General features: G+C 39.2%; 1 protein-coding gene, 1 long non-coding RNA gene and 1 other non-coding gene across 3 annotated transcripts in view; all 3 read left to right on the forward strand.

Annotated features, from left to right (window-relative positions):
• The window catches only part of RANBP1 (RAN binding protein 1), a 10160-nt gene extending 559 nt beyond the window's left edge, over window positions 1–9601 (forward strand). Inside the window, exons 2-6 of the mRNA XM_026037781.1 lie at window positions 1261–1397; window positions 2785–2942; window positions 4270–4398; window positions 6082–6147; window positions 7128–9601. Coding sequence (XP_025893566.1) covers window positions 1261–1397; window positions 2785–2942; window positions 4270–4398; window positions 6082–6147; window positions 7128–7252 — 615 coding nt within the window. The 3' untranslated portion in view covers window positions 7253–9601. The remainder of the gene's footprint in view (window positions 1–1260; window positions 1398–2784; window positions 2943–4269; window positions 4399–6081; window positions 6148–7127) is intronic.
• Window positions 6234–6365, forward strand: LOC112946094. The gene has a single exon (XR_003249148.1). It is a non-coding gene; the product is annotated as a small nucleolar RNA SNORA77 (small nucleolar RNA).
• Window positions 9602–10871: 1270 nt separating the features above from the next.
• Window positions 10872–20313, forward strand: part of LOC112946032 — a 47699-nt gene continuing 38257 nt past the window's right edge. Inside the window, exon 1 of the long non-coding RNA XR_003249122.1 lies at window positions 10872–11227. This is a non-coding gene — a long non-coding RNA (uncharacterized LOC112946032). The remainder of the gene's footprint in view (window positions 11228–20313) is intronic.

A 20313-nucleotide genomic window follows, 5' to 3' on the forward strand; every position in this document is an offset into this window, starting at 1 on the left:
CTCCCCGCGCGCCCGCGGCGGCCTGCGCAGAGCACGTGCTGGTGCCCGCGCGTCGTGGCGCCCGTTGTGGCTTCCTCCCCTGGTAGGAAACGCAGGAATTCGGCCTGGATTTTCCAGTACCTGGGTGTGATTTAATGCCTTTACACTCCCCCCCCCCCTTTTTTTTCCTTAGATTTGGAACACTGGGGATGTAAAAACAGGGGTAGATTGAACCATGCTGACGCAATAAAAAGTTGTTTTTTCAGCATCTCTCAGCTAATCCTTTTTTTTTTCTCGCACTTATTTCTTTAGCAACCAGAACAAAGCCATATGTTTTACTTTAAACAACATATGTACCTGTGCRTAAAGCAAAACACAGCCTGAAAGAGCAGTTATTTAATTTAGAAAATAAAAATAAGATTAAGCCTCTTCAATGTATAAGCTTTTATTTTAATAATACAAAGGAAGGAAAAATAACTTTATTTTTTTTGTCCTGAGAAAACTGTTTGTGGTTTCATTAAACTTGCAGATGAATATTCCTTCTAGCTTTACTACTGAAAGCTTCTTAACCATGTGTTTGTGAAGTATTAGATATGCATCTCATACGTAATGGTCACATACTAATGTGTTTTCTTAAGCTTAATGAATGCTGTGGCTGTTGTTATTTCCTAGTCAGTCATTTAAGTGTCTTGRATATTTAACCATGAATTCTTTATTTCAGTTAGAATTAGAGATAAGGATCCCTAGTGTGCATAATCTTAAAGTAAAATGCTTAAAAGAGCCTTTAAAAGTTTCAGCTATGCTTCAAAGACATCTTTGATTGTGTGTGATAGTGGTATATAAGATTAAAACAGCTAAATTCATTGTCTTTTTGGCTGTGATATACTCCCTAAGCAGGGTTTGATGTCTGCTTTCTTTTGTTTCTCAGTGGTACCTTACTATCTACTAAGAACTAGGAGTGCATAAAACATGCAGCAAAAATAGTTGAAGAGGTGAAGTTCCATAATCAAGGGCTATTTCTCAAGGGTAAGGCTCTACACAGCAAGGGTGGTAAGACTGAAAAACATCTAGCACTGCAGGACCACCACACACACACACACAAAAATGTACCTTGTCTTGAAAGTATTTTAAACTGTACTGATTTATTTTCTTGCTGCAGAGTATTTCAGTTTCCAAATTCCAATTATTGAAGAGTTTTGATCATTTTAAGTGTAAATGCAGGTACTTTTTGGTACATAGTATGTAAAAATATAATCATATATGCATATAACTTTTTTTCAGGAAACACATGAGGAGCATGATACTTCAACTGAAAATGCAGATGATTCCAACCATGATCCTCAGTTTGAACCCATAGTTTCACTTCCTGAGCAAGAAATAAAGACCCTGGAAGAGGATGAGGAAGAACTTTTTAAGATGTAAGTAGGATATTTGTGTATGTTATCTAAAAGCTTATAAAGCTTAACTCTTGACTGGTTTTTGAAGAGGTAGATAACTTTCTAGAAATTCATGTGAAGTGATAAAAGCTGATTAGTATCAAATGTGGTATTAGAGATTGAATAGGGGGCCATGAGTAGTCACTAACTCAAACTGATAAAGGTTTAGAACAATATGAAGAATCTGATATTCTGAGTCTCTCTTGATATTTTTTAGCTTAGCCTAAAGAAAAACATAAACTTAAGACATACAGTTAGAGCCTTGGAGATGTGTTTTCACAGTCTGAAATGCAGAAACACTGAGAAATAAAGGTGAAATGTTTGTTGCTCYGTGCATCCCCACTTGCAAAAGGTAGTGCATAATACTCTGATACAGTACAAGCAATAGACAAGGTATGTTGTTGGGACATTTGTGATATTAACTTTCACTTTTAAACATGATTTTACTCTTGTATTAAGTTTACAAGATCAGTATGAGAAATGTCAGTTCAGAGTAGCTTGCTTCAGACACAGTATATATGCCTAATGAAATGTGTGGAAGGATTAAGAAATGTTTTGAATTTCATCTGTACCTTAATAGGTCTGAAACACTTTTACCTTCTGAGGAGGATATTCATCTAGAATTGAACTAATAGAACTAAAAGGACAATCAGCTTTTTTTAAAATAGCATGGTTATCTTTTTACATGGTTATCTTTCATGGTTATCTTTATGCAGTGTCAAATAGAAAGAAGATAGTGGTTTTRTATAAAAACAAGCAGCAAATAAATGAACCCAGGGAGCTTGTGTATTATGTCTGGAAAGGGGTGGCGGGGAAGGAATCATTTTTGGGTGCTGATTGTTCTGAAAGCTGTACTGCTGGGGAAATTGCSTCCTGAGTGTTAGTTTGACCTGGGAACAATTTGTTTTGGAACAAAGTAGTTAATTTGTATCAAAGTATCTGTTTATCTAACTTCAGTTTCTGTATTCTCTTCATCTGAGRCTGGTGTATTACAAGCATCTGCTCCCTGCTCTCTTAAAAGTACAACAACCTGACTTCTTCCAAAAATTCTCTACAGAGGTTGTTACCTTTTGGTTAGGACTGACTTAGCTGCCTTAATTAAAGTTATTCTCATCAGGTACCTTTACCATTCCCAGAAAGTTTGTCTAGAATGTACTTTTATATAGATGTGGACAGAACTTCTAAGAGTTTGTTGTGAAATTTCATTATATAATATCAGTTACGTGCCGCAGTAGATCGGAAATCCTAATGGTAAAGCACTTGTGTTCTTTTCTGTGTGGCTTAAAAAAAGTGTGCTGTCTGGGTGAGTATGTTACTTCAATAACAGCTCTGTACACAGACTCATGTCTTCAATTCTTTCCCCTTTAAGGCGAGCAAAGCTATTCCGATTTGCATCTGAAAATGACCTTCCTGAATGGAAAGAACGAGGAACTGGTGATGTAAAACTCCTGAAGCACAAGGAGAAGGGAACAATTCGCCTCCTCATGAGGAGGGATAAAACCCTAAAAATCTGTGCAAACCATTATAGTATGTTACATATTATACTAACTTTCTAAAAACAAGAGTAATRACTTTGGGAAGTGATGCATTGTAGATGAACAGTCAAGTGGCCTTTTGCAGCAATTAGTTGCCTTTAGCAGGCATCAGACCTACGTGAGGTCAGCTCTTGCTCTGTGCGCACAAAGTAGGTCCTAATAATCAGAAACATGAGTACTTTTGCTACTTGTGAAATGAACTGTGAAATATACTTGTGGTATATTTAATTCATTGAGAAAAGAGTTTTCAGAGCTGTGGAGTTAAGCTACATTTGGAGAACTTTTGGAATAAAAATGTTCAAGGTATCTTAATGCCATTCTAAAGTGAAAAGCAACAATCCTCACTTTATGTGGATAATTTCTTGTCAAAGTGGTACTATTTAGAATATTTCCTTTTCATTGAAGGAAACAAATATGAGTATAGTCACCAACTGATGAGAATGAAGCTTTTGTTTTGGAAAATAATTGATGCATACACAAAACTGATCAAAATTGTTAAGTTAGAGCATGCATGAGGATACTACTAGGACTTTTTTCCTAAAAAAGCTGTTTGTAATAACTGAATTTATGCTTATTCTTAGGGCAGATTTAAGGACTTTATTTTTTCAAAACGTTATATTAAATGAAATATCTGTAAATTCAAAAAGTGAGTATGTTGTTCAGAATCTTCTAGATTGGAAAAAAGGATACAGGGTCTGGAAAAACAAAAAATCCTGAGTATATACAGCGTAGAAAGGCTTAGAGTAATGCAAGAATTAACATGCCAACTTTTACAAACAGTCAGGTTAAGTGATTATAGTATCTCATGGGAGGAAGGGCCCCATGTAGTAGGCTTATCACTAGAGGGAACAAAGTAATTAAAAATACATTGTGCACATCTTATTATACCACAGAATGTTATAGTATGTTGTAATAGAGCTTTAAATTGATATAGAAATGAACTTGATTAGATGACTAATTGTAGATATTTGTTTTCAAATTATTTCGTTTAATATGTTTTACCTTCAGTATGCCAAAGAGATTTTTTATCTCTTTTTTTTACCTGAACCTTTTGACTGCTACTGTTCTCTTAAACTAGCCATCTGTATTAAGACATAATTGAATGAGACTTGGTGAATCTAGCATTCTTTTATTTATGAAATGGTCTTGCATTATGTTATTTGAGGACATAAATAAAAGCTTATTTGGGGGACCRTTTTTTCTGTATATCTAAAATCCTGTTCATTTTATGTAAGCGTTATAAAGTGATCTGTCAGTAAGACTTTAGAGGTTGGTGTTTACTCATTCTCATCTATACATCTTTCACTATTTTTTTTCAGTCACACCCTTAATGGAGCTGAAGCCTAATGCTGGCAGTGACAGGGCATGGGTCTGGAACACACATGCTGACTTTGCAGATGAAAGCCCTAAGCCCGAACTTCTGGCAATCCGCTTTCTAAACGCAGAAAGTGAGTGATTTGGCGCTGCACTTGCAATATATACTGTGTGTTGAGCTAAATGGTTAAACACATGCTGTATCTTACCATTACATGAAGAAGTAGCTAATTAGTACCTTAGTTAAGAGAAGTCAGTTAATTATTCTGCTGTTTGTCTACACATAATGACTAAATTAGACCTTCAGTGATATCTGTGGAGCTTCTTGCCTGAGGATCTTTTTTTAACTTAAGCTGTTTCATGCAAGTGTCATGCTAATCGGAGTAAAACTCAAAGCGGTAGTGCTGTTGGATAGAGACYGACTTGCACAGCTTGTCTTCATTTTTCTCAGGTGCTCAGGTTTAATCAAGATAAAATCTCATTGTGATGAAGATTATAATCTTTCCCTTTTGATTAAATGGAAAACCTATTTAGTGGAAGGTTGCTAGATGAATTCAGCTATCATGCCAGTCTTTTTGGAGGAAGGAAAGAATGACTTCTTTGACTACCAGGATGCAAAGTGCATCCTAAATTGCMTGTGCATCAGCTAGTAGAGCTGCATGAAGCTACAGGTTCCCTTTCCCTCTGTGCCTAGGAATGAATCAGATTTTTTTCTCTCTCTGTTCTTGAAAAAGATGAAGAAAAGGAGGAAAAATGCTGTTTCCCTTACTGCTTACTGCTTCCCTTACTCTACCACAATAAATGACTAGTGGATTAGCTGTCTTCTAGTCTGCCTGTATGTTCAGGAAGTAACGATGGTGGTAAAGTGGCTGTATGTTTTAAAACGTCTTCAATTTTTATCTTTCCTACTGTTAACTCTACAAAGTTGRTAACTGGGAGAGTTAAGGCTTTGCGTGGTTGGTAAAGTGGTGCAGTTGGTTCAACTTTTTTTTCTTTTTTTCTTTTGCTTTTGCACCAAACTTCTGCTTAGGCTAACCTTTTATCATATTAGTGTCCTGAGCTGATCTAAAATCCCATATATAGCATTTGAGCGGGAAGGCAAGACTGCAGCAAATATGAAACGAATCAATGTTAAAGTAGTAAATACTTTTTGCCGTAGTAGTTTTTGAACTTTATGGAGCAACAGTGACCTCAAGTGGTCAGCCAAAGCAGGCATTCCAGGTTATCRTCTCTAATTCTGGTGTCCAAGTCCCTTGCTTGATGAGTGCTTGTGTCTTCTTGTTGGATTATTAGAAACATTATGTATTGTAACTTAATTGATAAACTGCTTGCAGCGACTTAATTCAAATGGTGACTTAGTCCAAGACATAACTATGCTTAGCTGTTGGCAGGTGTAACATGAATCTTGTTTTTCAATATTGAATCAATGCTAATGATAAGCTTCATCCTCAATACTGAGTACACACAGATTGTGTACAACTAGTCACATTAGCAATCTCTGACATCAAATTTTTGCTTCTTTAGGTCAGGGACAGCTGGTAGTTGTACAAACTACATAATCTCTCCTTTCACAATGTTAAGTACTTTGTTCAAAATATGCTGCTTGTGTTGAGTTRCCAAAGAATAAATAAATGTCTTTGGGGGTGAAAGAAATGATTGTAGCATTTTGACTTGTATGAATTTAAATGTGATCGTTTCATAAATTTTCATGAGCTTTATTTGCAAAAAGACTCTTAAAGAGAAGCATCTGAGGAAGAGTATTCAGTGCTGCAAGAGGATAAAGCTGACAAAGATGTATTCTATCTTTACCAAAACAGATGCACAGAAATTCAAGGCAAAATTTGAAGAATGCAGAAATGAGGTAGACAAGAGAGCAAAGAAGGGTAAGTTGAAAAATGAGTGTAGTACCATGCCCTTTCTTGTTAGTGTTTGGTTGGTGATAGCTCCATAGAGCATCGCAGCCTTTTTAGCAGACTCACTCTGTGCCGAACTGCAGTCCTCAGTTCAGGTGCTTTTTCTGTCTGCAAAAGTAGTAGTTCATGGGTGTGAAACATGCTTCTTTTATGTAGAAGCCTGTTACAGTTGCTCTTGGAACATTGCTTTTTTGGAAGTCTATTGCTGAGGTACTTGTGATGTATAGTACATGAATTTTGTGAATGCTAACTGCCCTGGTATTTCCTCCTTTCTCTTTTGGTCTTAAGTTCCACAGACATAATCAAGTATTACACTTCTGGAGCTATTAACATATTTCAAGTTGTGTTTTTTAATAGGTCTCTTTTTTTAATGGCTTAGTATCAACTTGTCTAACATCTCTCTGACAGTGTGTCTTACTAAAATAAACATCTCTGCTCCTAAAGTACAGGTTACCTGTAACCTGCGGTCAACGCATTTTGAGATATGTAGGTGGGAATTGTTCAGTGTTAAGAACACTGTTGCAATTTCTCCTAAGTAGCACAGTTCAAATCGGGGAATTTGGTTTTTGAGAAGCCTGCTTTTGGTTGAAGATAATAGTAAAGCTTGGAACTTGGAAAACGTGCTTGGAAACAGTATGCAGTTTGCAGTAAATGCAGTACTGGTAGCAATGAGATTTGACTAAATACTTCATACTTCATACTTCTCGGTCACTGATTAGGCTGCCAATTTGTGATTAAAATGTACAAATAGTATTTCTTTGATTCTGAYATCAGAGATAATTACTGAAGGAAAAGATAAAACATGAATCAMTCCAGTGGTTGGTGGAGCTTTTTCTACTTCTTTTCTAAATGTCAGTTGTCTTGTTTCCTTCTACCCCTACCCTTTCTGTGAACCTGTGTTAAAGTTCAGTACTACATGTATGTAACTTTTTGTCTAATTAATCTTTTAGCAGGCACAGACAAAAATGATAGCGCTGATAAAGTTGCTGAAAAACTAGAAGAGCTATCTGTAAAGGAAGAGAGTAAAGAATCTGAGAAGAAAGAGACCAAGGAAAAAACTGAAGAAAAGCAATAAATCATCTTGGGCCTTGTGGTTTTTCCTTTACTTTTTTTTTYYTTTYYTTTTTTTTAATTTTTACAAGGGACTTTATAAGAAACTGAATTCAATGTTCAGATTGTTTTTTCTAAGCTTTTGCCCTTTTGAAGATGTCTTCAGAAAATCCATTCCCCAGTCATGAAAATGTACTGTGCTAACTTTCTTTTCCATAGTGGAAACACTTATTTATAGTCATCCAAAAGAGTGAATAAAACAAACTTGAAAACAGCATCAGAGGGCAGAACTGAGTTTTCTGTATACTTTAAAGGCTTGTGAAAACAGTTGTTTCACTGGGTGTTGAGATGCCTATCTTTATACGTGTGGATTAACTAGGTTGACAGACTTTACTACAGGGAAGATTAAGATTACATACATGTTTCTTACATGGCTTGTAAACTCTAATAATGGACCTTTCACTTTTTTTCCCTGTTTACCTCCTCTGTTTCTGAGCAGGGAGCATGCCCATGATTCTTGAAATGCAGCAGACTTCTGGAATCAGGAGGTGATAGAGGACAGGACTTCTGGCACACTAATGATGCCTCATTGGACAGTATAAGTAAAGGTGGGGGAAGAAAAGTATTACATAGACTTAAGTAGTTTTTTCTTATGAAATAAAAACTAGCACTCCCCTCTTTTGAAATGAATTAGTTAATCCAAGCAAAACTGCTTAGGTCTAGCACAAAGGTGTAACTGTGGTCCCASATATTTCATGATGTGCTACTTGCTGACTTGAGGTAGTATCAGCCTTTTATATAAAGGAGTAAACGAAGGAACCTTAAGTGTTGAAGTAGCTTACTGTGATATGTATTATTTCAGCATGTCACAATATTACACTCTAAGATCTTTAAGCTTTTTTCAGGGCTTGCTTTGCTTTTATAAATAGGAAGTTTTTTTCTAAAATGTGTAATGGGAGGCTGTCCCCCTTAGAGGGAGAAGCTCTGCCATTTGCTTTAAGGTAATTAGGTTGTGCACCCTTGAAGGGAGCTACCTGTGACCAAATGGGCAAATTGATCAAATTCCTTTAGGTGCTTTCTGTTTTATCCAGTTTCAAGYGACTGCTAAGTGAGAGAAAAGGAAATAGAGCAAATAACAAAATGAACATATTTTTTAATAAAAATTGCTGACCACTAATAGAAAAGTAGCAAGGGAATCTTCAATAACTGTTTACAAAATTATGAAGACTGGGCAAAACTTAACTTTAAGATTGTCTGATGTTTATATTGGATAGCAAGACCTTTTATCTGTTTAAGAAGCTTCCCAAGTAGGTCAAGCTCTGTAGTCCACCTGAGAAAAATATATTTCAAAGTTATCTTCTATTTAGCACTAACTTTTGATGCTATAGTGAATTAGCTTTAAATATGGAGCTATAATTAAGGTACTCACTCTATTCAAAGTAATTCCTTTGGTGTTCATGTTCTCCCTGTACAACAGATATCAGAAGTCTGTTTAATTAACAAAGATGGTTGAAAAGTAAAATAAAATGCTCTTTAGTGTTTCTGGTTTGGAAATACAAGTTAAAGCTATTCTTAATTATTTAACATTTGAATGTACAAGCCAAAACTTTATCTGTGAGTCACTGTAAATTATCTGATCTGATAATGTCAGTGTGTCTAAATTGATAGAAATGACACTCAAAAATAAATATAAATTTTCATTTAAAGGATTTGTTTTTTATTTGAAGAACTCTTACTGAAATACTTTGTCCTGCAGACTACAAAAGTATGGAAAAGGCAAAATGGACTGTTGTGATTTTGATATCAAGCATAGTATGGAGGGGAGGCAGAAACATTAAAAAGACTTTAGTTGGGACATAACCTTAAACATGAAGTTTGACAACTTTGTTTCATTACCATTTTCTTCACTTCCCCATTTTTACTTAATCATATGGTTTTCGGACATTTCACTTGTTCCTTAGGTTAACTGATGCATACTTATGGTTCATGAGTGAGTTAATGTAAGYCTAATATCTCAAAGATAAATTGCAAGAGGTAACTTATCAAGTCCTGCAAAGTAAAATAACTTCTCTGGATAGCATTTTACTGAGGAATGTCTTAATCATTTAAATTAAAGATTGGTTAGTCATTGTTCTAGTCCCTTTAGAAGCCATAAGTGTGCTGCTCTGCAGATTAGAGGCAAGTATTTTTGAAGGTTAATATTGGTGAAAAGTATTTYGTGTAAGTCATTCTGATAAACTTTCCTATATGTAGCATAGATTATCAAGGGATGTCCTTGAGAATTTTTTTTTAGTTCACTGAAAACCAGGTATTTTAGGGTTTTAGTTGTTCATAGTTTAGTTCATTTTTTTCCAAGCTCACAAGGTATTAAACATTCATATTTTACCAGCATTTTCACTGTTAAGTTCTTGAGTTCTTGAAATGATAGAACCTGAACCTCTCTTTTCTCCACAGTAGTCTTAAAACAGCAACGAGTCAGGTAGTTTTATGGAAAGATTCCTTCCTAAATTTGTAGACTGTCACTAAAACGTGTCAATTGCCATATATTTTTCTCTTGTGACAGCAATGCAAGTGTGATTTAAATGTTCATGAACCTGTTTGAGTGTCATATGTGACATTAAAAGATCATTGAGAAACTTTTCCAATAAAATGTTCAGTACAGAAAGTCATGGAATCTGTAAATTCCTGTGCTGTCTGGGTTTTATTAACATTTAGTTTGTCATTCCAGGCTATTTTAATACCTGCAGTTGAATAGATAGTATTCATGAGAAATAGTCTTTGGTATTTCACTAAGATAAATGTAATGGTTATTTTCCCTTTTAGTTCCAGTCAGGCAAATTAACTCCTAGCTTGCCTAAATGTGGACTAAATTCATGGGGCTATAAAGTTGTGTTAATGTAGCTGTCTAGGGATGAAGGCACTTTAAGCACTTCTATCTTCCATAGTTTAATGTGAGGATATGGCTAATGGGAGTGGAGCTCTTAAGAGGTTTTAATCCATTTTAAGAAGTTTTGCAGTTTTACTGAGAATAGATGATCCTGAGACTATTGTAGGAGTATTGAAGCTTAGCCATGTGCTAAACTTCTCTATTTGTGYAAGTCCTCTTTGCTCCAGGCACAGAAAGATGATATACAGCTTGGCTGAACAGCCTACCCTTTGGTGCTAATGTATTTTTGCATGTGTAAGAAAGTGGGTGGGTGAGTGAGGATGTTTGTAGTGATGAATTCAGCTTGAAAATAACATTGTTTTGGTTCTCATCAAAATTTGGCTTTCGTAACAGGTAGTTATAAGGTCTTAAAAGGCAGGCTGAAGTTTTTGGTTATAAAAATACATTTAAGGCATTTTTTCCTACATTATTTTGTAGACTGCACTAGTATTTGTTTTTCTGCAGGAGTAGGATTGTATTAATGATATTTTCTCATCTACAAATTGCAACACCCCAATTTGCTGTACTTTTAATACTGTAATGATATTTTGTGTAATGAGGTATCTTGTATTGAACACTTAAGTACTCTATGATACCAAACACTCAGAAAATTAAAATATTTCTCAACACTTAAGCAGATGTAAGAATGTTGTGAATCTTTGTTATTGATGCAACATAATCCATATGGAAAAATCAAAAGTGAGGGTTTGAGTATTCTTTCAAGCATAATACTAAACCTGTTAGTTTTTGATTTAAAATTAAACAGAAGTAGAAGGAACTAATTTGTTGATATTCCTTTATCATGCAAAGAGTTGTGATAGGGCTGTGCCCCTCCCCATCGGAGGAGTGATATTTGAAGGTAAAGAACCTCTTTCCTCACTTGGGATTTTCTGCATGGGTGTATGGGAGGTACTTGGTTCAGGAAGTGACCTGGTCTTCCACTAACCTTAACTAAAACCTTGGACCATGTATTTTCAGAGGCAGGAGATAATGAAAACACTATCTGCAGCAGATCACAGTTATTTTGCTCAATGAAGAAGTTTGAGGCACTCGACTGTAGAGTGGATTCTGTGTGTAAGTAGACTATAGTCTATTTGAAAGCAAAGGTGCTCTGTCAAATGAGCAGCTTGTACAATTATACAGAAATAATTGTAGTAGTTCTGGGAACCCACAAGCCTAGGAACACAAAATACTCCGTATTTAAGGGCTGGGTAGCTMTTATCTACAGCCGTGCATCAGCGAGCGCTATGATCCCTGGTGTATTTTTCTCAGTGCAAATTTAAGTATTAGAGTTCTATCTTTGTCTACTTCAGGCAAATAGGACATAATCATGGGCTTAATCTCTGCATATACCTAAGAGATTTTTTTTTTACATAATTGTCTCCCAGGAAAAATACAATCCACATTAGTTCCTTAGAGTAGATTTGCAGAAAGACTTTTTTGAAAATATTAATGGTGAAACTTGGGGTTTTGTAATATTGTTTCTGTTTCACGCTTGTTATCCAAACAAATGGTTTAAGTAGAGGCTAAATGTTAGGCACAGTTCTGGAGTAGAGGCTACATACCTCAAACAYTTTTGTTTGAAGGACTTGTCTGACAACTGAAAATTATGAATATTATGCTGCTGATGTTTTTTTCAGAGATTGTATTTTCAAATTTCAGTCTGGAGAATTCCAGCTTTCTATTGTGGTTTAGATGATTCTTGATTATAAACTTATACCTGCTGATTCAATGGATTGTGATCTTTAACTGTTATATCAAGATATAGAAGGTTTATTCATGAATTAACAGAGAACCTAATGGTATTGTAAGTTGTTGCCTATTCATATTGTGYTGGCTGACCTCATTTCTAGGTAAGTGGAAGGTTTTCTAATGCTGATTTTCCATAGAGGCAATTATAGCTCYGTAAACATCAACAAAGATGAATTGGGACATAAAAATGACTGGTTATTTTGCATTTTGTAGAGGAAATTTCAGAAGAATAGGCAACTATGTATAATTGGTTTGACAGTGCTTCATATAAATGGTGTATTATCAGTCTTAATAGCTTAATTTCTCTGCTGGTCCATGAATCACTGTTGGCTTTCTGGATTTCAGCAGTGTGATTTGGAGTGACATTCTGTACTAGCAAAGGAGAATTGCACTTTGTTAATGGTTTAAAATCAGATAATGACTTTTCAAAACTGCTCAGAGGCCTATGTTATTCCAATGTGAGTAGTTCCTTGTGGGGATGTTTTTGGAGTCAGCGTCAGTAAAATGATTAAAATCTCATAATAAATGCAGCTTTACATGGTTTATCACTGCAGTTGGGAAATACATGTCTTATAGCTGATATGTTTGAGTAATTGCTATTCTGTGGGAGGAAAAAAAAAAGAAGATTCTATAAACTGTTTAGGCTACTAAAAAGTCTCTTTATTAAAGAATAATTTCTTGGACCCAGTCCTTCATTGGCTTTGCAGAGGCTGGCTGTGTGAAGAGGGAGCTCCCATTCTGTATAACATAAACTCAAGTGGAGATAAAATTCTAAATAATTAAAGTACAATTTGTGGTTTTAAAAGTTAAAAACAATGCCTCTGTTCATCTTGCTGGTGGTTACTGTCTTTAGTGATGGCTTGTTGCTATTCAGAAATGCTTTATCTTGAGAAAGAGCAACAGTAAAACAAATCACCAACTTCCTGGTGTGTATATTATTCTTGGAGAGATCTTGGGGCTACTCAGCTTCTGCTGCTAAGTTAACAGGCTGCTTCTGTTGACCCAGAAAGGAAACTGGGGTGTCCATCCCAAAAATATAGATCTGGCAGCCATTTAAACTGAAAGATAAATCCCTTAATATATATTAAGCCCTAAGAAACACAGTTGAGTAGAACTCTTACTGTCCATTAGAGGATGCCAAACAAGCTTCATAAACTGTATATAATAGTCTAATTTTTTATGACAACATTTTGCATTTCAAAAATAGTCGATATTATGTTTTGCAATTATGAAATTCATCAAGGAAGTTGCTTGAATGGGAAGGAGGAAAGGCCTTGAGCTGATGGAAATGATGGTCTATGCCTGTGTCAGGCAAATAGAGCTAAACTTCAGGGTATTTAGGGAGAATTAGACATACTGCTAAAATGCTTCATTTGGCTAATTAGGACACTTCTGATGTAACCTGCCGTGCTGGTGTATATGCAACAAGAGGCTTCCAGGTTAGCATGCGGTGTCTGATTGTGTATAAAGTTGCTGAGCTTTCCACTAGTTATAGGAATTTTAATAATCATTTATTTCAATAAACTAGCCTGACAAGCACTAGTGAAGCATAGGAAACACTGTCCCCCAAGCATTTAAAAATAAGTAGTTGTCCTTCCCTTTCCTCAAAAACCTGAGGAGTTTGGACTTCATTTAAGTTGCCTTTTGGCTTTAGTCCCTTCAGGATAAAATGTGATTTTTTTCAAAGCCATTCTCAGAGGGCTAAAGAATACTTCTGTGTGTGTTTGGAGGGGGATTTATTAGCAAAAGCTGAGATTTCACATAACTATATGCCCTCAGAGTGAAATTTGCTGCATTTGCTTATTATAAAGCTGATGCTCGCAGTTTTATTACAATTTTTGCAAAGCTGAGAATCCTCACTTTGAGTTTAGTTGGGCTTTACTTGCTCTGTGCCTAATGCCTCTAGGATTGTAGAGCTCAGGTAGGCACCRAATATGGAGAATGCTGATTTCTTCTCGGAGCAGGCCTGGAACATCATATACCTTCCAGGAGCCATTTACCTTCTATGTAAATTTTCTTGTAAGCACAGCCAACAGAACCTGCAGATGCGGCTTTTTGTCYAGTGTTGTGGTTATTCTATCTGCATGCAGGTAGCTGCAGCCTGAGGGAGTAACCAAAAGACAAACCCAAATCCAAATGGTGTCTCATGGTCTTGCTCCAAAATTGCGGGTGGAACCTTGAACCGTCCTCCCATCCGAGGTGCTGGTTGGCTCCTGATGGAGACCGCGAGCGGTGCCCCTTTAGTGTGAGCAGAGGGAGCTCTTCCCCCAGTGCTCCTGTTGGAGAAATGAACTTTGAGCCCTTACCTTAAATTATGTCTGCCTCTTGGTGGGAATGGATGAATTGTTTTAAATAGCAGAACAGAGTATAAAGGAATTTCAGCTATATTTGTGCTCTGATACTTGTCCTAAAATTAATTAAACCCACAGCAGAACAGTTTTCTAAATAAAATTTATGGTGGATTTTGGCATAGCTGAAGAAAACCCCTGTAGATGAATCCCTACTAAGCCAGCTATGCCCAGTTCCTCCCAGACCTGGCCTGATTCCTCCCAGACCTGACCTGCCCGGTGTCCCTGCTAAGACAACTGTGCCCAGTTCCTCCCAGACCTGGCCTGATTCCTCCCAGACCTGACCTGCCCGGTGTTCACGGCAGGCCCTGGCCCTGCAGGAGATTCCTTGGGGATCACCGGGTTCCTGGTGCTGGGTGCCGGATCCTGCAGCTCTGCTGCACTTTATGGTACCAGACAAGGTTTCATGAGGAACCGCTGCAAGTGCTTTCATTTCCCAATGCCTTCTAAAGACCCTCATAAAACTCAGTCAATGTATACACACACATATATACGTATTCAGGACCGAAATATATATAAATAGGGCTGTGTGTACATATTGACGGCTGTTCCGTGGGGTAGAGGGCGGGGGTGGACGTGGCGGCGGCCCCGCCGCGGCGCCCGCTGCTCCCCCCGGTTCTACCTTAAGGGGCGCGTTGACATCAGGCGGGCGGGCCGGGGCGGCGGAGGGCGGGATGAGGAGGAGGAGGAGGAGGAGGAGGAGGAGGAGGAGGAGGGATTTCCTGTGCTGGAGGTCAGCTGTGCGCAGTGCCTCGCTCGCGCTTCCCGCCTCGTTCCTCGGCTCGCCGCGCCGGGCCCGCGCGGAGGCTGCCGCGCCGCCCCCTGCCCGCCTCACAGAGGGATGTGTAAGGCACAGGATGCCCAGCAGCACCGGCAAGAGGTTTAAACCCACCAAGTACATCCCTGTCTCCACGGCGGCCGCCTTGCTAGTGGGCTCCACTACTTTATTTTTTGTTTTCACGTAAGTAGCGCCCGGAGTTGTTTCTGCGCGAGGGCGGATGGGGAGGGGGCGGCCGCGGGGGCTCCGGCAGCGCCCGGCGGAGCCTCCCGCGCTGCGGGGCCGGGCCGCGCAGCCCCGCGGCCGGATCCCGCCGCCGATCCGCGTGTTTTTATGTAACGGGGCGAGGGGGCTTCGCAGGCGGCGGCAGCTCCTCGCCCTGCGCTTCCCTCCGCGCCCGCTGCCCGCGACTCCCCGTCCCGGCGCCCCCGAGCCGGGTCCTGCCTCGCCCCTCGCCTTCCTCCCCTTCACATAAACTTGATCCATGTCGCCGTTAACCCTTCCTCGGGCCGCCGAAGTGCTCCACAGCCCCGGGAGGAGATGCCTCCGGGCCCCGTTGGGAAACGCACGCCAAGGGAGCTGCCTTTGAGGTGGTGACCAGGTTCCTCTTTGGGTGTCAAGGTTTTCCTCTTGTTTTTGTGCTCTGCCTTTGCTTGGTTTTGCCACGGTTGAATTTTTAACGGAGCGCCACGATGCTGTTGGGAGCAGGCGGCTTTCTAAGAGCGCGAGTGCGTGTCCGTGCCGTTATCCATCTTGGTTTGGCAGTAATGCGAGTCTCGAGGTTGCAAAACGCTCGTTGCCGGTGCAGCAATCCTAGCGTGACGTCTCGGGTTAAAGCACAAGTGTCGTTTTGCCGTGACGGTCTCTTAAAACTGAAAAACTTCTGATATCAGGTGATGCTCTTGCCTTAACGTGCCTTGGTTTGCGATTGCTTGTTTCTAAYGCGTTCGGTGTGGACACGGGGTGTCCTTGCAGGACGTTGGACTAGTTCAGCGCTGGGAGTGGCTACACATGGACTCGGATCGCGCATCGTTGCCGACTGCCCGCAGGCAAGAGCTGGGCAGGAGTCGGCCTTGGTGAGGCCCGCGGTGCGGACGGCCCTTGTGCACCTACCTCAACACGCTCACGCCGCTAAGAAAGGGCTCCTAATGCTGACGTTTCCCTTGCCCTGCATCTCGAGGGATGGATGGACGCGTGCCCCGGGTCTTCGGGACGCTGCGTGTTTGTTTTCACATGATACTCTGCATGTGGAGCTACAAATTGCCGAGTGATGTAAGACTTTCCTGGTAACACAGTTGTTGTTGAAACATCCTTTTGGCAGCAGGACGTCACCCGAGATGGTCCTTCCAGGATCTGTTACTGTACAGAAGACGCAATTGGCTTCAGTCTCTTACTGACTCTCACGCTTGATTCTGCTCCCTCTGTTATCAGTGAATAATTACATGCAAAATGAAGTATTTTTAGGCTCTCTCCATATTGTAGCTTGGCCTGTGCTTCCTAACGTGTTAGTAAATCTTTTGAGGATTGTCCCAGACATACGTTCGCTGCCGTTGCCAAGTCTTGTGTGTAATAAAAGTAGCACATAATTGAGCAACTGTTGTCAAGCGGTATCTGAAGCCCTGTCCCTTCAAAGCTACTTGGATAAATTTGTATGAAATTGCTGTTGGTTTTTATTAGTTTAGTAGAATCTGTCTTTCGCTAGGAATTGAAGGGAGTAATACACAGAAGATTAAAAGCATCTTTTGTGGTGGTCTGTTTTCTTTTCCTGAGCATTTCCATCTCTGGCTTAATATTGCTTTAAGCAATGTTATTAATGCAATCCATGTTATGCCAGTCATAACACGCACATTTGATCAGATGAACATCCGTCTATGTTTTCATTATTTCTGTGTATATAATGTTAAGCACTAAGGCTGCTGTGATTGTTAATGAGCTTACCTGTGTATAAATGCACAAAACTAATCAACGTGTGGACTCACCTATCAAATCCTGGGTACAGATTAAATCTGTTGTGCAAATTCAGTGCTTTAGAGGTGAATAATGAGATATATATATGTGTGTGTGTGTGTGTGTGTGTGTGTGTATATATATATGTGGAAAATGTGAATAATTACTTCTTTAAACCACTTACTGACTAGAAAAGAAAACCCTCTCTGGGCACTGCAGGCTTTTCTGAGCAATCTCCATGCAAAATGGAGGCTGTGACTAGACTTTCCCCCTCACACATGGTTGTGGGTTCAAACCACATGGTGTAAGTGTCATCAGTCTGATGAAAAGGTCTTTGAACTCAAAGGCCAGGGGTAGCTTTTTAGCAGTGTAGTCTTTATTTTTAGCTTTTGTCCAAACACTTTGCTAAAAGCAGTGCAAAAAGCCTGTTTGAAACACACAGTGTGCGCTATTAATTCACGGTGGTGTTGGTCAGCAGTACTCTTTCATCTGGGAAAATTCCGCTATCAGTTCCGCTTTATTCTTTTTGCTCGGTTAACTGTTTAGGAGTCGCTATTTCCCTGGTCTATTCCTTCTGGTTTTATGAGGGAGAACTAAACTATTTGGCAATCCAGAGTGTTGCCTGGAAAGGCACTCAAATGTTGGAGTTATTTTGCGGGCTCTTGGGTCTCCATGTGTGTTCCCTTCCTATCAAGCACAGGCATGTGAGTAGGTGGTCTAATTTGTCACCCTGGGAGAATAAACAAGCTAACTCCAAACATTGCAGAGGAATGTGTAAATAACGTTGTATAGAATGATTAGCTWAATTTACTTACGTGAAGAAATCAAACGGAGGCATAATGAAGGAAGGACCAGATCTGTTTAGCATTCCACAAATTCAAACCCATTCACTGTTGCAGACTCGAACTGATTTCTTCCAGATCTTATTTTCTTCACTTTTCTTGTAAGTCTTTTTGTTAAAGATGATGATTTAGGCCATTTCRGTGAAGTCTGGGGTTTTATGGCTTGGAGCACAGGCTGCTGTGATGTAAATTCTAGTGTTTTCACCCAGGTTCTTGTGAACTTCCCCCTTTATCTTAGGTTGCGTAACTGCAGTATTAATACAAAATGCGGCTTAATTGTCTCCAAGCGTAATGCGCAACTTCACATAGTGAACCATCGTGCTGGAGCTAGTCATTCTCCTAACTTTTATAAAYTATCTGTGAATAACCCAAACTTGTGAATTTTGGTTTAGCAGCTGCAATACAATACCTGCATCTATAAATTTCAGAACTTGAAGCGTAAGGAGAAACTTTAGCTTTAAGGAAAAACTGTGGTCCATTTTAGTAATGGGAAATAAATCTCTTCATATCTTTTCTGAATATTGTGGACTACAAATTTCTACTAATACTCATTTTAAGACTGTATTTTCTGTAGCGTGTGTCACCTGAGCATCTTTAGGATATGGCAGAAACATGGGGTTAATGACAAGGATACGGGTGCTATTAGTTCTTTGATATAATGGGAGACAGCAAAGATGTGCTCTGTAGCAGCACATTGTTGTGTTGTGCATTGTYGCCTTAACTGGGGTAATCAAATGGGTAATTTTCTGGGTGAAGTCAAAGCACAAGGAAAATGAAAACTCATTTGGTGAATACCGAGAATAAGTCTGTTCATAGAAGTGGTAATGGGATGTAATCATGGGTCTCTACCCCAGATGTGTGTGACTGGCACGCGAATGCAGCCTGCGACATGGGAATTTAATATCAGTAGCTCTCAGGAAACAGCTGAGGAATGATAGATGGGTGTGAAAGAGAAGCTGAASTCACAGGGTTCCCTCTGGCAAGAAAATAGGGAAAGCTCCGCCTGGCCTGGATGAGGCCTTCAGCTGGTGAGGGAGGATCAAGGCAGAACAACTACCAGACCCTGCTTGGCATCAGGGCTGCTCGAGAGGCTCTGCACTGTCAGGAGAGAGAACTCAGCCTCCGTCGTGGAGGTTTAAATTTCATTTTGTGCTCCCCTCACACCACTATATCTTGTTACTGTATTCTCTGAATGGAGAAGTCCTGCTGTTTTGGCAATGGCTTGAACATATAGTGTTGCTGCATGTTCATTCAGATGCATTTTTATTATGATAAATACATTTCCTAAATCATAAATTAACTCCACCACCCCAGAATTTTATGATGCTGTTTTGAATGACATTAAAATAAATACAGAATAGCATTTTAAAGTTTGAAATTATGGTAAATATTCTGGCTGGTAGTTAATGGAAGTGTAATTGTGTACTTAAAATTCCCGATCTGTCTTTCAGAGCTCATCTTCCCATGGCTTCTGTGTTCACAGATCGCAAGAGAAGAAAATTTTTGCTAGTAACTGACCCAACTTAGTAGAGGCTCATCGTGGCCTTAGTAAGTCTGATTTGTATCCAAAGATGGTGTTCTTCCCTAAAGCAGGTTAAGAGCTTCAGCAAACTCTGGTTGCAGATGTTCAGCGGCTCCCCTCCGGCAGTTCAGTGTTCTCATTTCAGTTGGAACAAATAGTAAAATGTGATTTTAAGTGTATATTAGGGCTGTTCTGTAGAAGCTCATCTGCCTTGTCTGCTTCTAGCCCTTCTAAGGTTGCCGTTGGCCGTAGGGATGCCAGTTGTGGAAAAAGAGAAAATTCTCCCTTTCTTGAGCTTTAAATGCACTTCAGCCCTTAACGCTGTCAACTCTCTCTGATTTCTTGTTTATTTGTTTGTTTCTTAGTATGAGTCAAACAAAGACATCATTAGGACTAGTTGAGGGAAGCTTCATAACATACTCATGCAGTGATAGCCATATGGATGACACTGCATGGAGGAAAGTGGGTGTACAAAAATAGTGTGCATCAGTTTATTTAAATGAATTTCAAAACTGTCTTCACAGGGAATTCAAGCAGTGCAATTTTATGTGAAGAAAAGCCAAATATTTAAAAAATGCAAAACACAGAAGAAGGTCAGTTTACTGAGATACTTAAAACATTTTCCATCTTAAATAGAAAATGTAATGACAGGTAGTCCTTGTCTACTCCGCTTGCAAAGAGAAAGACTGAAGCTGGAAAAGCCAAGGCTTTCCAGMCTGACCTAGCACCCGGCAGTTGTCATGTCTGTCAGGCTTTGAAAAATGCTTATTCTTGTTGTGACAAAGACATGTCCTTCTCTTAAGCTGTGGCAGTTTCATCTCTGCGTATAATTTCTGTGAAGACAATCTAGATAAATTACCATTGCAAGATGAAATAGAGGCAATCGCAACAGGAAGGTCTCTGACTGAAATGTGAGAAGTGACTTTTTTATGATGGGATAGAGCTCAGTTTTACAGCTGTCAGGCAGTTGA

This window comes from Nothoprocta perdicaria, unplaced genomic scaffold (genome assembly GCF_003342845.1).
Source record: "Nothoprocta perdicaria isolate Ctin4 unplaced genomic scaffold, notPer1 scaffold_2, whole genome shotgun sequence".
In the NCBI taxonomy this organism is placed as follows: domain Eukaryota; kingdom Metazoa; phylum Chordata; class Aves; order Tinamiformes; family Tinamidae; genus Nothoprocta; species Nothoprocta perdicaria.